Source organism: Nerophis lumbriciformis, linkage group LG36 (assembly GCF_033978685.3).
Source record: "Nerophis lumbriciformis linkage group LG36, RoL_Nlum_v2.1, whole genome shotgun sequence".
Classification (NCBI taxonomy): Eukaryota; Metazoa; Chordata; class Actinopteri; order Syngnathiformes; family Syngnathidae; genus Nerophis; species Nerophis lumbriciformis.
Window position 1 is genome coordinate 25,070,865 of NC_084583.2, and position 15,908 is coordinate 25,086,772.

Sequence of the window (15,908 nt, forward strand, 5' to 3'; positions counted from 1 at the left end):
ATTTTACTATGTTTGTGATTGCACATTTGCACATTACCGTACATTTTGGGAGTGAACAGAGTTGTTAGAACGCTGGTTTTAATATATTATTAAAGTTTAACTGACCTATCTGACTGTTTTTTTGACATTCCTTTAGCGCAGTTAGATGCGGCTTACAACACGGGGCGGCTTATAGGTGGACAAAGTTTTGAAATATGCCGTTCATTGAAGGCGCGGCTTATAACACGGGGCGGCTTATGGTGCGGAAAATACGGTACATGAAAAATGTTGTGTTGTGTTACGGTGCGGATGTTCTCCCGAAATGTGTTTGTCAATCTTGTTTGGTGTGGGTTCACAGTGTGGTGCATATTTGTAACAGTGTTAAAGTTGTTTATACGGCCACCTTCAGTGTAACCTGTATTGCTGTTGATCAAGTATGCGTTGCATTCACGTGTGTGTGCGTACTAGAGATGCGCGGTTTGCGGACACAACCGCGGAGTCTGCGGATTATCCGCGGTTCGGGCGGTTGAAATAAAACAAAATTAGATTTTATCCGCGGGTCGGGTCGGGTCGGGCGGTTGAAATAAAACAAAATTAGATTTTATCCGCGGGTCGGGTCGGGTCGGGTCGGGTCGGGCGGTTGAAATAAAACAAAATTAGATTTTATCCGCGGGTCGGGTCGGGTGGAGTCGGGTCGGGCGGTTGAAATAAAACAAAATTAGATTTTATCCGCGGGTCGGGTCGGGTCGGGTCGGGTCGGGCGGTTGAAATAAAACAAAATTAGATTTTAAATAGATTCAGGCGGGTGGCAGTTAAACCAATTGGTAAATATATATACATAGTTAAATGTTGTTACCCACATACGAAAAACGAGCAGGCACCTGCAGCATATGCCACAACAGAAGAAGAAAAAAAAAAGAGATGGACACTTTTACGGAGCGGAGAAGGGACGACTCGCCGAGGTCCGAGACCGAGGCCCCTTTCCCCGAGAGGGCCCCACCGGGAGCCGTAGCTGAGGCGATCCGCGAGAAGGGCCCGACGCACGTCCAGGGTCACCACCGCGCCCACCGCACCGACACCCCGCCTCGTCCGCCTTCGCCGCGGCCGGCGTCACGCGCAGCAGGTAAGCAGCTTACCTGGCCGCCACCCCCGTGGCCGGGGGCTCGTAACAGGGGTCACTCCGCGCGCAGTGCGCTCACGAAAGGGGTGGGGCAAGCAGAACTGGCGCTGCGGGATGAACCGAACGCCGGGTTAAAGCGCCCGATGCCGACGCTCATCAGACCCCAGAAAAGGTGTTGGTTGATATAGACAGCAGGACGGTGGCCATGGAAGTCGGAACCCGCTAAGGAGTGTGTAACAACCCACCTGCCGAATCAACTAGCCCTGAAAATGGATGGCGCTGGAGCGTCGGGCCCATACCCGGCCGTCGCCGGTGTCGCGGTGCGCGCTGAAGCCTCAGGCGCGAGCCCGGGTAGAGCCGCCGTAGGTGCGAGGGACATCGCACCTCCACGCGCTTGGAGGTGCGCTCAGCGCGGCTCCCAGATGATTGCTGCATTGGATCAGTCTCCTTTCTTTAACAGGCAAAAGCTTTATAACCTCACTAATGCCTTGCATCGTCTATATTAGATATATAACAACGGGCGGGTGCGGTGTTGATTAAATGTTAATTCGGGTGGATGCGGATGGTTGACGACTTTTGTCATGCGGTTGCGGATGAAATAATTGCCTATCCGCGCATCTCTAGTGCGTACAGAAGCCGCACATATCTTGTGACTGGGCCGGCACGTAGTTAGAATGGATGAAAAGCGGACGTGACGACAGCTCGTAGAGTACGTTAAAGGCAGTGCCTTTAAAGCACGCCCCCAAGACTGTGGTCCGGGTGGACTACGAGATATAATGACTGATGAACACCTTCGCTGGATAATGAAGGTTGCCTCAGCTCAAAGCCTGATGAACTAGCATCCAAGAAAAGATGTCAGGTATCTGGCTTGGGCACATCAGATTAGATCAGTGTGTTGCAAACTCAGCAGTTTAAAGTCCTGAATGGTTGGTTTATTCATTATTTTATTTTCAAATTTAATAGCCTGTGGAAAACGTTAATGTTGATATTTACCTCGGAAGGCTGCAAATAGAAAAGAGGCATTCAATTTTTTTATTGAAATTGTATTTGATATGCCATTGATATTTTTTTAATTATTATTATTAGGGCCCGCATGGCCCATTGCATAAGGACTCCCAAAGGGAGTCCTTATGCAATGGGACATAAGGACCTATTGAATTTGTAAGGTTTTATTCTTTATTCTTTATTCTTCTGCCGCCACATTAAACTGTAATTTGACCCACTTAACATGCTTCAAAAGTCACCATATTTGACCCACACATCAGGACCTGCGAAAATTGCCTTTTTAAAAAAAAACCGAACCACAAAACTCAAAATTGCGCTCTAGCGCCCCCTAGGAAAAAAAAAAAATAGACTGCCTGTAACTCCCACTAGGAAGGTCTGAGAGACATGAAACAAAAACCTCTATGTAGGTCTGACTTAGACCTACATTTCATAATGGTACATTCTCGGGCTAAAATCAACAGGAAGTTGGCAATTCCCCCTTCAAGACAAAAAAGTACTAAAAACAGTCACTTTTGCCTCTTTGAGCTGTAATTTGACCCCCTTAACATGCTTCAAAACTCACCAAACTGAACGCACAAATTGTGATCTAATAAAAAACCTAACCCCAAATCTCAAAATTGTGCTCTAGCGCAATGTTTTAATAAAACGCACAAAAAACTGCTCCTCGGATGAAAAAACTGACAAAACTGCCTGTAACTCCCACTGGGAAGGTCGGAGAGACATGAAACAAAAACCTCTATGTAGGTCTCACTTAGACCTACATTTCATAAATTGACAACCCCCAGCAAAAATCAACAGGAAGTTTGCTATTCCCCCTTCAAAACAAATTTTTTGTAAAAACCTTCAAAATCTATCTCCTCTGAGCGCGTTTGTCGTTTCGGCTTCAAACTAACACAGGAGAGAGATTAAACCCTTGTGTATAAAATAACAGAACAGCGTTTTAATACCTGCTCCGGTTTTGATTTTATGACCCTTCAAAGACCCGCTGCGCTGATGCTGCTGCGCTGCTGTTTTTTTAAGATGGCTGCTTAAAAGCAGGAAGCACCAGCGTGCCCACACAATGCAGACAAGGTAGGTACACTAGACAAAAGTATTGGGACACTTATGACTACCACCGGACAAAAGTATTGGGACACTTAGGCCGAAAACTGGACAAAAGTATTGGGACACTTAGGCCGAAAACTGGACAAAAGTATTGGGACACTTGGGACTACAACTTGACAAAAGTATTGGGACACTTGGGACTACAACTTGACAAAAGTATTGGGACACTTATGACTACCACCGGACAAAAGTATTGGGACACTTAGGCCGAAAACTGGACAAAAGTATTGGGACACTTAGGCCGAAAACTGGACAAAAGTTTTGGGACACTTGGGACTACAACTTGACAAAAGTGTTGGGACACTTGGGACTACAACTTGACAAAAGTATTGGGACACTTGGGACTACAACTTGACAAAAGTATTGGGACACTTGGGACTACAACTTGACAAAAGTATTGGGACACTTAGGACTACAACTTGCCAAAAGTATTGGGACACTTGGGACTACAACTTGACAAAAGTATTGGGACACTTATGACTACCACCGGACAAAAGTATTGGGACACTTGGGACTACAACTTGACAAAAGTATTGGGACACTTGGGACTAAAACTGGACAAAAGTATTGGGACACTTATGACTACCACCGGACAAAAGTATTGGGACACTTAGGCCGAAAACTAAACAAAAGTATTGGGACACTTAGGCCGAAAACTGGACAAAAGTTTTGGGACACTTGGGACTACAACTTGACAAAAGTGTTGGGACACTTGGGACTACAACTTGACAAAAGTATTGGGACACTTGGGACTAAAACTGGACAAAAGTATTGGGACACTTGGGACTACAACTTGACAAAAGTATTGGGACACTTAGGACTACAACTTGCCAAAAGTATTGGGACACTTGGGACTAAAACTGGACAAAAGTATTGGGACACTTAGGACTAGCACCTGCCAAATACGCGGGCCCGACCAACGCTGCTTGCATCTTTAATTATTATTTGAAACTGGATTTTGCATGTCACCATAAAGTTATATAAGCCTTGCTTGTTCAAGATTCAATGCAAAACTTGTTTGGGTCCCTATTAAAAGGTTAATTTGTTCAACCTTGGCCCGCGGCTTTGTTCAGTTTTACATTTTGGCCCACTCTGTATTTGAGTTTGACACCCCTGTTATAGACAGTCCTGTGTGTTTACTTCCTCAGAGAAGAATAACAAATTGCATCATTTTTTTGAAGACCTAAATCTGCGATGCTGCTCTTGTATTGGATGCCGGTGTACCTAAAAACACTTGTCAATAACCAGGCCCGGCCCTAACCAATCTGGCGCCCTAGGCAAGATTTTAGGTGGCGCCCCCCCACATCGGCAGTGAAGTGTATATACTCACAAGAAACCGAATAGCTTTGTCTTTGACCTTTTTTTTACTTAAAGAAAGCAAATTAACAATCAGAATAGTTAACAAGATTTAAAAAAAATATGAATAAATGAATGAATGCAAAAAATAAAAAATGAATATATGAAATACAATATTTTTTACATACATATTGCTTAATTTACAATAATGATGTGCACTTTAACAACTAGGCTTACAACTATAACTAATATATAAAGGGGTGGAAAAGTGACTATTACCTGCAGGGCAAACATTAGCTAACCAGAAGGCAATAACAATGTAAACAAAAAACACCTGCTTAAAAGATCTAATACAAATGTCCCTGAGGAATGTAAGGTGGGAGTACTGTAATTACCTAATGTTACATTATTATTTTCCATAACAATTTAGCCCCCTCCACAATATTAACCCGACGTTAAAACAGAACTAGCTATTTATTGATTAGCAATTGCCGAATCATGTAACATTAGCTTAATGCTAAAAAGCCAGGTTACTATCACATTCTGTAACAGACAAATAATTTCATGTAGGCTAACGTTACCTACCTGCTACCTCTGTCTTTTCTCGTTTCTCCTCCTCTTCTTTTCTCTTTTTTCTTCCCTGGGCACCTGACAGTTTTGGCATCTTGTGTTGATTTTTTGATGTGGTGACGTCCAAAAAGAGTCATGATACGGGAAGGGAGGGGGCGTAATGTTGTAACAAATAATATTTCTATTAAATAGGCTTTACTTTGCATTTTAATTAACGTGGGATTATTTTTTGTATTTAGAAATAATAGTACCAACTTTTTTTTTCTTTTTCTCCAACATTTGTGGCACTGGCGTGGCGCCCCCTGATGGACGGCGCCCTTAGCATTTGCCTATACGGCCTATGCCACGGGCCGGCCCTGTCAATAACAATATCGCTGACATTTGTGAACGTTTTGTACCAACCTTCTCCCCTCGGTCGCCTCTGTTTCCTTTCTCTCCCGTAAAGCCCGGCAAACCCTGGCAATAACAGAGATGATGAGGTCAGAAGCTACTTTCCATATAAGATAGGAAATATTCAAGTAACCAATTAGTTGAGATACTCACATCAAGTCCAGGCTCCCCCTGCCTGCCCTGTAAACACATGACACATGTCTCACTGTGGGGTCACACCGACAACATGGAAGAAATGCTGTAAATGCGGTGCCGGTCCTACACAGGCCTCCAATTTTAACTATTTAAAGTCAAGGCAAGTGTTGCCTTAAAGGAGGGCTCATATTTTAGGGAACCAAGGCAAACATTTTCTTTCGAGGCAGGGGCTCTAACATAATAGTGTGAGTCCAGTCCATAGTGGATCTAACATAATAGTGAGAGTCCAGTCCATAGTGGATCTAACATAATAGTGTGAGTCCAGTCCATAGTGGATCTAACATAATAGTGAGAGTCCAGTCCATAGTGGATCTAACATAATAGTGAGAGTCCAGTCCATAGTGGATCTAACATAATAGTGAGAGTCCAGTCCATAGTGGATCTAACATAATAGTGTGAGAGTCCAATCCATAGTGGATCTAACATAATAGTGTGAGTCCAGTCCATAGTGGATCTAACATAATAGTGAGAGTCCAGTCCATAGTGGATCTAACATAATAGTGAGAGTCCAGTCCATAGTGGATCTAACATAATAGTGTGAGAGTCCAGTCCATAGTGGATCTAACATAATAGTGAGAGTCCAGTCCATGGTGGATCTAACATAATAGTGTGAGTCCAGTCCATAGTGGATCTAACATAATAGTGAGAGTCCAGTCCATAGTGGATCTAACATAATAGTGTGAGAGTCCAGTCCATAGTGGATCTAACATAATAGTGTGAGAGTCCAGTCCATAGTGGATCTAGCATAATATTGTGAAAGTCCAGTCCATAGTGGATCTAACATAATATTGTGAAAGTCCAGTCCATAGTGGATCTAACATAATAGTGTGAGAGTCCAGTCCATAGTGGATCTAACATAATAGTGTGAGAGTCCAGTCCATAGTGGATCTAACATAATATTGTGAGAGTCCAGTCCATAGTGGATCTAACATAATAGTGAGAGTCCAGTCCATAGTGGATCTAACATAATAGTGAGAGAGTCCAGTCCACAGTGGATCTAACATAATATTGTGAGAGTCCAGTCCATAGTGGATCTAACATAATAGTGAGAGAGTCCAGTCCATAGTGGATCTAACATAATAGTGAGAGTCCAGTCCATAGTGGATCTAACATAATAGTGTGAGTCCAGTCCATAGTGGATCTAACATAATAGTGAGAGTCCAGTCCATAGTGGATCTAACATAATATTGTGAGAGTCCAGTCCATAGTGGATATAACATAATAGCGAGAGTCCAGTCCATAGTGGATCTAACATAATAGTGAGAGTCCAGTCCATAGTGGATCTAACATAATAGTGTGAGAGTCCAGTCCATAGTGGATCTAACATAATAGTGAGAGTCCAGTCCATAGTGGATCTAACATAATATTGAGAGTCCAGTCCATAGTGGATCTAACATAATAGTGTGAGAGTCCAGTCCATAGTGGATCTAACATAATAGTGTGAGAGTCCAGTCCATAGTGGATCTAACATAATAGTGTGAGTCCAGTCCATAATGGATCTAACATAATATTGAGAGTCCAGTCCATAGTGGATCTAACATAATAGTGTGAGAGTCCAGTCCATAGTGGATCTAACATAATAGTGAGAGTCCAGTCCATAGTGGATCTAACATAATAGTGTGAGTCCAGTCCATAATGGATCTAACATAATAGTGAGAGTCCAGTCCATAGTGGATCTAACATAATATTGTGAGAGTCCAGTCCATAGTGGATATAACATAATAGCGAGAGTCCAGTCCATAGTGGATCTAACATAATAGTGAGAGTCCAGTCCATAGTGGATCTAACATAATAGTGTGAGAGTCCAGTCCATAGTGGATCTAACATAATAGTGAGAGTCCAGTCCATAGTGGATCTAACATAATATTGAGAGTCCAGTCCATAGTGGATCTAACATAATAGTGTGAGAGTCCAGTCCATAGTGGATCTAACATAATAGTGTGAGAGTCCAGTCCATAGTGGATCTAACATAATAGTGTGAGAGTCCAGTCCATAGTGGATCTAACATAATAGTGAGAGTCCAGTCCATAGTGGATCTAACATAATAGTGTGAGAGTCCAGTCCATAGTGGATCTAACATAATAGTGTGAGAGTCCAGTCCATAGTGGATCTAACATAATAGTGTGAGAGTCTAGTCCATAGTGGATCTAACATAATAGTGAGAGTCCAGTCCATAGTGGATCTAACATAATAGTGAGAGTCCAGTCCATAATGGATCTAACATAATAGTGAGAGTCCAGTCCATAGTGGATCTAACATAATAGTGAGAGTCCAGTCCATAATGGATCTAACATAATAGTGAGAGTCCAGTCCATAGTGGATCTAACATAATAGTGAGAGTCCAGTCCATAATGGATCTAACATAATAGTGAGAGTCCAGTCCATAGTGGATCTAACATAATATTGTGAGAGTCTCGTCCATAGTGGATCTAACATAATAGTGTGAGAGTCCAGTCCATAGTGGATCTAACATAATAGTGTGAGAGTCCAGTCCATAGTGGATCTAACATAATAGTGTGAGAGTCCAGTCCATAGTGGATCTAACATAATAGTGAGAGTCCAGTCCATAGTGGATCTAACATAATAGTGTGAGAGTCCAGTCCATAGTGGATCTAACATAATAGTGTGAGAGTCCAGTCCATAGTGGATCTAACATAATAGTGAGAGTCCAGTCCATAGTGGATCTAACATAATAGTGAGAGTCCAGTCCATAGTGGATCTAACATAATAGTGTGAGAGTCCAGTTCATAGTGGATCTAGCATAATATTGTGAAAGTCTAGTCCATAGTGGATCTAACATAATAGTGAGAGAGTCCAGTCCACAGTGGATCTAACATAATAGTGTGAGAGTCCAGTCCATAGTGGTTCTAACATAATAGTGAGAGTCCAGTCCATAGTGGATCTAACATAATAGTGTGAGAGTCCAGTCCATAGTGGATCGAGCATAATATTGTGAGAGTCCAGTCCATAGTGGATCTGACATAATAGTGAGAGTCCAGTCCATAGTGGATCTAACATAATATTGTGAGAGTCTAGTCCATAGTGGATCCAACATAATAGTGAGAGTCCAGTCCATAGTGGATTTAACATAATAGTGAGAGTCCAGTCCATAATGGATCTAACATAATAGTGAGAGTCCAGTCCATAGTGGATCTAACATAATATTGTGAGAGTCCAGTCCATAGTGGATCTAACATATTAGTGTGAGAGTCCAGTCCATAGTGGATCTAACATAATAGTGAGAGAGTCTAGTCCATAGTGCATCTAACATAATAGTGAGAGTCCAGTCCATAGTGGATCTAACATAATAGCGAGAGTCCAGTCCATAGTGGATCTAACATAATATTGTGAGAGTCTCGTCCATAGTGGATCTAACATAATAGAGAGAGTCCAAATAACCGTGTTTATGCCAGGAGCCGGCCCTGGGTAAATGTCTCAGTGTTAAAGTACTTACTCTTTCTCCTTTAGCTCCTGGAAGACCCACTAGGCCCGGAGAGCCAGGTGAACCCTGAAAGCCGTCCATTCCCTGCAGCCAGAGCGTAAGAACACATGAGTCATTCGGCATTATGTTTGATTCCTAAACAACACGACAAAATAAGTGTCACTCACGTGGCTTCCTGGAACACCAATGTTACCCTTCTCCCCTTTTACGCCGAATCCTGGCTCCCCCTGAATGGCAATAGAGGAGCATTGAACTAAAGAAATAACACCTTGTAGTCCCCATCACATGTTGGCGGTCTTCCGTTCTTACCTTGGGACCGGGCATGCCATGCAGCCCCTAAAAAAACATGGCATTTGTAAGTATGTGACGACCAAATTGCTTCTCCGGCGCTAGCTGTACTCACCATAGATCCAGGTGACCCGGAAACTCCTGGTGGGCCTGGTGGGCCAGGAGGGCCTGGCTGGGAAATCATTTGAACCTGAGCAAAGAAATCAATCGCCATAAGCGCCAAGTCCACTGCAGTAGATTGCAAGAGTCATATTTTATCTTCATGGCCAACCTTCAAAACTACAAGAAAGTGATTGCATTTAATGGCAGTTCAACTTATTTACGCTTATCAAAGCTCTGACGATTACGCTCACGGTTTTCTGGCAATATCGGGCAATACCATACTTCCTAAAAACAGAACCAAGGGGGAGAAGGTTAAGCGCAAATAAAATTGGGGCAAGGATTGAGCCCTGGGGGACCTATGTGGTAAAGGAGTTGTGGAAGACATAAAACTGTCTATTTTTACACAAAAACTCCTGTCGGTTAGGTACGACCGGAACCAGTTGTTGTCTTGAGAACTGTGTGGGCATTAAGGGCGCCCACACAGTTCTCAAGACAACAACAACACCGGAAATGTGTCCTGTGAAAAACCGTCCGACCGGAACGGTCTAATAACTAAAGTTCCTTGGGTGAATAATGTAAACTCACTACACCGGTATGTTTTAGTGCTTTAATGGTGAGTTTACTGACAGATATAAGTAAGAACTTTACACTACTTTATATTAGAAATGGCAACAGTGGAGGATGAATGTCCCATAACAAGAAGATAGAGAAAAAGAAGAAGCTTATCGACTACGGTGTCGGCACGGACTACAAAGGTGGACACACACAATTTTTCAGGACTTATGCAGATCCCAAATACACATCAGCAGGTACCAGAAGATAAGAAAAGTTTGCATACTGTATTTTTCGGAGTATAAGTCGCTCCGGAGTATAAGTCGCACCGGCCGAAAATGCATAATAAAGAAGGAAAAAAACATATATAAGTCGCATTTTTGGGGAAATGTATTTGATAAAAGCCAACAGCAAGAATAGACATTTGAAAGGCAATTTAAAATAAATGAAGAATAGTGAACAACAGGCTGAATAAGTGTACGTTATATGAGGCATAAATAACCAACTGGTATGTTAACGTAACATATTATGGTAAGAGTCATTCAAATAACTATAACATATAGAACATGCTATACGTTTACCAAACAATCTGTCACTCCTAATCGCTAAATCCCATGAAATCTTATACGTCTAGTCTCTTACGTGAATGACATCAATAATATTATTTGATATTTTACGCTAATGTGTTCATCATTTCACACATAAGTCGCTCCTGAGTATAAGTCGCATGAAAAAAACTGCGACTTATAGTCCGAAAAATACGGTAATATTGCGAAACAAAACGCCAGGTATGTCTTACCTTATACACACACCATAATAATACCCGTATGTTGAAGACCAGTACAATCCATCATTGGCTTCATAGCTTACCTAAGTCGTGCTAAAAAATGTTGATAGATTTTTGAGCGCCGTGTGTAATGTTCTATATTTTCAATGGAACATGTCAAATGTTGGTGTTGTTTACTTGAGTCACATTGCAGTCTACATACAGTTCTTATGTTTGACTGCCATCTACTGGTCACACCTATCATTTCACCATGTACCAAATAAAATAACTTTAGTCAGGCTTGTCCCTGACAGTTTGACTGCGTTTTAGTTTTTCCTCTGCGTTTGTCTTAGTTTTCTGTCAGCGCTTTTATTTTGTCTTCATTTCCTGATTGTCTCCCTGAGTGCTGCTTCCCCTCAGCTGTGGCTGATTGGCACCTGGCCACACCTGGTGTCAATCAGCCAGCTTCTATTTAAACCTGCCTTCCCCTCCAGTCAATGCTGGATTATTGTCTTTCCTACTTGTTGATGCCAGTGTAGCTGTAAGCTATTTATTGTAGATGTTTTGTAGCTTGCTGTCTTTTTGTTCCTCGTCTTCCGGTTCCTGTTTTCCTGGCATCCTGTTTCCTGTTCCTAGTTCCTGGTTTGTGTTTTTTCCTTTATTTTATGAACATTAAATCTTGTTTCCCCGCACTATGCCTTCCACCTTCTCTGCATCTTGGGGTTCGTTACCTACAACTCCTGACAGCTTTGAGGTCGGTAAGAAAAACCAGAGTTATTCCGTACATAAGGCATAACGGGTTATAACAGCGTTTCTCAAAGTGTGGGGCGCGCCCCACTGGTGGGGAATAGAGACATGACAGGTGGGGCGCGAGGAACGGGAGGAAATTTCACTTAAAAAATTTTTTTTTTATTATTATATTCTTAGATTATTTTTTTTACTATGCTTTCATTTTCTATACACACTGTAAATCACTTTGTGATTCTGTCTGTGAAATCCGCTATATAAATAAATGGAAATTACCGGTACTTATTTTTACTGTAGGCTTTATATTTCTCGGTACGAGCGAAAGTTTGACAGACATAGCAACAGTAACTAATGGGGGCGGGGCTAAGCGGAACAAACTTTCGCGCGGATGGGTAGCAGGCTAACGTGTGGACCACAATTACACAAATATATACATTTGTGACTCGCACCTCAAAGGTCGTCGAGCCAGAGCCAGCGCCTGCAGAGAAACAAAAATGTGACGGGCACACACTGTGTCATTCACCGGGAAGCACTCGCGTCAAGGCAGCTCAGCCCCGAACTCAATGAGGTTTTAACAGATGTTGTGAGCGCGGTAAATTTGATCAAAACACGACCACTGAAAGCGCGACTGTTCTCTGCACTGTGTGAGGAAATGGGAGCTGATCATACAGCCGTGCTGTTTCACAGTGAAGCAAGGTGGCTCTCCTGGGGGAAAGTGCTGTCACTTGCCCTGTCTTGCCAAATGCATAGCTCCTCCTTTTTTTTTTTTGCAAAGATTGCAAAGTGGCACTTTTATTTTATTTATTATTGAACTTGATGCAAGTTATTTGATTTATTATTGAACTTGATGCAAGTCATAACACTTTTTTTGATTTATTATTGAACTTGATGCAAGTTATAACACTTTTGTTTTATTTATTATTGAACTTGATGCAAGTTATAACACTTTTTTTGATTTATTATTGAACTTGATGCAAGTTATAACACTTTTGTTTTATTTATTATTGAACTTGATGCAAGTTATAACACTTTTTTTGATTTATTATTGAACTTGATGCAAGTTATTTGATTTATTATTGAACTTGATGCAAGTTATAACACTTTTATTTGATTTATTATTGAACTTGATGCAAGTTATAACACTTTTTTTTTTAATTATTGAACTTGATGCAAGTTATAACACTTTTGTTTTATTTATTATTGAACTTGATGCAAGTTATAACACTTTTTTTGATTTATTATTGAACTTGATGCAAGTTATTTGATTTATTATTGAACTTGATGCAAGTTATAACACTTTTTTTGATTTATTATTGAACGTGATGCAAGTTATAACACTTTTTGATTTATTATGGAACTTGATGCAAGTTATAACACTTTTTTCATTTATTATTGAACTTGATGCAAGTTATAACACTTTTTTTTATTTATTATTGAACTTGATGCAAGTTATAACACTTTTTTTGATTTATTATTGAACTTGATGCAAGTTATAACACTTTTATTTGATTTATTATTGAACTTGATGCAAGTTATAACACTTTTATTTGATTTATTATTGAACTTGATGCAAGTTATAACACTTTTTTTGATTTATTATTGAACTTGATGCAAGTTATTTGATTTATTATTGAACTTGATGCAAGTTATAACACTTTTATTTGATTTATTATTGAACTTGATGCAAGTTATAACACTTTTTTTTTTTTATTGAACTTGATGCAAGTTATAACACTTTTGTTTTATTTATTATTGAACTTGATGCAAGTTATAACACTTTTTTTGATTTATTATTGAACGTGATGCAAGTTATAACACTTTTTGATTTATTATGGAACTTGATGCAAGTTATAACACTTTTTTCATTTATTATTGAACTTGATGCAAGTTATAACACTTTTTTTGATTTATTATTGAACTTGATGCAAGTTATAACACTTTTTTTTTATTTATTATTGAACTTGATGCAAGTTATAACACTTTTTTCATTTATTATTGAACTTGATGCAAGTTATAACACTTTTTTTGATTTATTATTGAACTTGATGCAAGTTATAACACTTTTATTTGATTTATTATTGAACTTGATGCAAGTTATAACACTTTTTTTGATTTATTATTTAACGTGATGCAAGTTATAACACTTTTTTTGATTTATTATTGAACTTGATGGAAGTTATTTTATTTATTATTGAACTTGATGCAAGTTATACCACAGCTGCACAGTTATTTTATTTATTATTGAACTTAATGTTATTTTATGTTATTGAGTTCGAATGTATACAACTTGATGTTCAATAAATTTGAAAATGTTAAAGCTTGGCATTAGCGCTCTGTTGGGGCGATGGGGGCAGGTGGGGCTTGAAAACTCCCCCTTGTCCAAAGTGGGGGATGACAAAAAAAGTTTGAGAACCACTGGGTTATAAGGCGCACTGTCGAGTTTTGAGGGAAAAAAATAGGATTTTAAGTGCACCTTATAGTCCGGAAAACACGGTACTTTATTTTTATATCCTATTCTAACACCGTTGCAATAAAAAACAATGCAATTCAATATTGAAAAAAAAACCTGTGAAATTTCAAACTGAACAATCATATCAAGTAACATAATGGATGTTTTGGGCCCTCGGGATGCCCAAAGACTAATAAGGAAATACCACTGACCAGGTTGTCATCCAGTCTGCAGTCGCCCTTCTCTCCTTTCTGTCCATCCATACCCTGAGTCACAAAGTGCAAGATGAACTGAACACACCTGTTTATACCTGATTCAATGATATCCAATAGAATACAATTAACTAGAGATGTCCGATAATATCGGCCGATAAATGCTTTAAAATATATTATCGGAAATTATCGGTATTGGTTTTAAAATGATCGGTATCGGTTTCTAAAAGTAAAATGTATGACTTTTTAAAACGCTGCTGTGTACACGGACGTAGGGAGAAGTACAGAGCGCCATTAAACCTTAAAGGCACTGCCTTTGCGTGCCGGCCCAGTCACATAATATCTACGGCTTTTCACACACACAAGTGAATGCAACGTATACTTGGTCAACAGCCATACAGGTCACACTGAGGGTGGCCATATAAACAACTTTGTTACAAATATGCGCCACACTGTGAACCCACACCAAACAAGAATGACAAACACATTTCGGGAGAACATCCGCACCGTAACAAAACAGAACAAATACCCAGAACCCCTTGCAGCACTAACTCTTGCGGGACGCTACAATATACACCCCCCCGCTACCACCAAACCCCGTCCCCCTCAACCCCGCCCACCTCAACCTCCTCATCGAGCATGTCCCAAATTCCAAGCTGCTGTTTTGAGGCATGTTAAAATAAGATAATGCACTTTGTGACTTCAATAATAAATATGGCAGTGCCATGTTGGCATTTTTTTTCCCCATAACTTGAGTTGATTTATTTTGGAAAACCTTGTTACATTGTTTAATGCAGGGGTGCTCACACTTTTTCTGCAAGCGAGCTACTTTTCAATTGATCAAGTCGTGGGGATCTACCTCATTCATATATATCATTTACATTTACTTATTTATGAAATATATGTTTTTGTTAACAAGTTAAAGGTGTTTAATGATAATGCAATATAGTTAATATTGTTAAAAAATTAAAGGTGTTTAATGATAATACAAGTATGTTTAATGCATATAGTTAATATTGTTAACAAGTAAAAGGTGTTTAAAGATAATGCAAGCATGTTTAACACATATAGTTAATATTGTTAACAAATTAAAGGTGTTTAATGATAATGCAAGCATGTTTAACGCATATAGTTGATATTGTTAATACATTAAAGGTGTTTAAAGATAATACAAGCATGTTTAACACATATAGTTAATATTGTTAACAAATTAAAGGTGTTTAATGATAATGCAAGCATGTTTAACACATATAGTTAATATTGTTAATACATTAAAGGTGTTTAAAGATAATACAAGCATGTTTAACACATAGTTAATATTGTTAAAAAATTAAAGGTGTTTAATGATAATACAAGTATGTTTAATGCATATAGTTAATATTGTTAACAAGTAAAAGGTGTTTAAAGATAATGTAAGCATGTTTAACACATATAGTTAATATTGTTAAAAAATTAAAGGTGTTTAATGATAATACAAGCATGTTTAATACATATAGTTAATATTGTTAACAAGTTAAAGGTGTTTAATGATAATACAAGCATGTTTAACACATAGTTAATATTGTTAAAAAATTAAAGGTGTTTAATGATAATACAAGAATGTTTAATACATATAGTTAATATTGTTAACAACTTAAAGGTGTTTAAAGATAATACAAGCATGTTTAACACATATAGTTAATATTGTTAAT

At 39.4% G+C, this 15,908-nt stretch overlaps 1 protein-coding gene across 1 annotated transcript in view; it reads right to left on the reverse strand.

Moving 5' to 3' along the window:
* col23a1b (collagen type XXIII alpha 1 chain b) overlaps positions 1-15,908 on the reverse strand; it is a 467,238-nt gene that overhangs the window by 15,738 nt on the left and 435,592 nt on the right. The window contains 7 exon segments of the mRNA XM_072912513.1: positions 5,477-5,530; positions 5,618-5,644; positions 9,114-9,185; positions 9,269-9,328; positions 9,411-9,437; positions 9,505-9,579; positions 14,218-14,271. Coding sequence (XP_072768614.1) covers positions 5,477-5,530; positions 5,618-5,644; positions 9,114-9,185; positions 9,269-9,328; positions 9,411-9,437; positions 9,505-9,579; positions 14,218-14,271 — 369 coding nt within the window.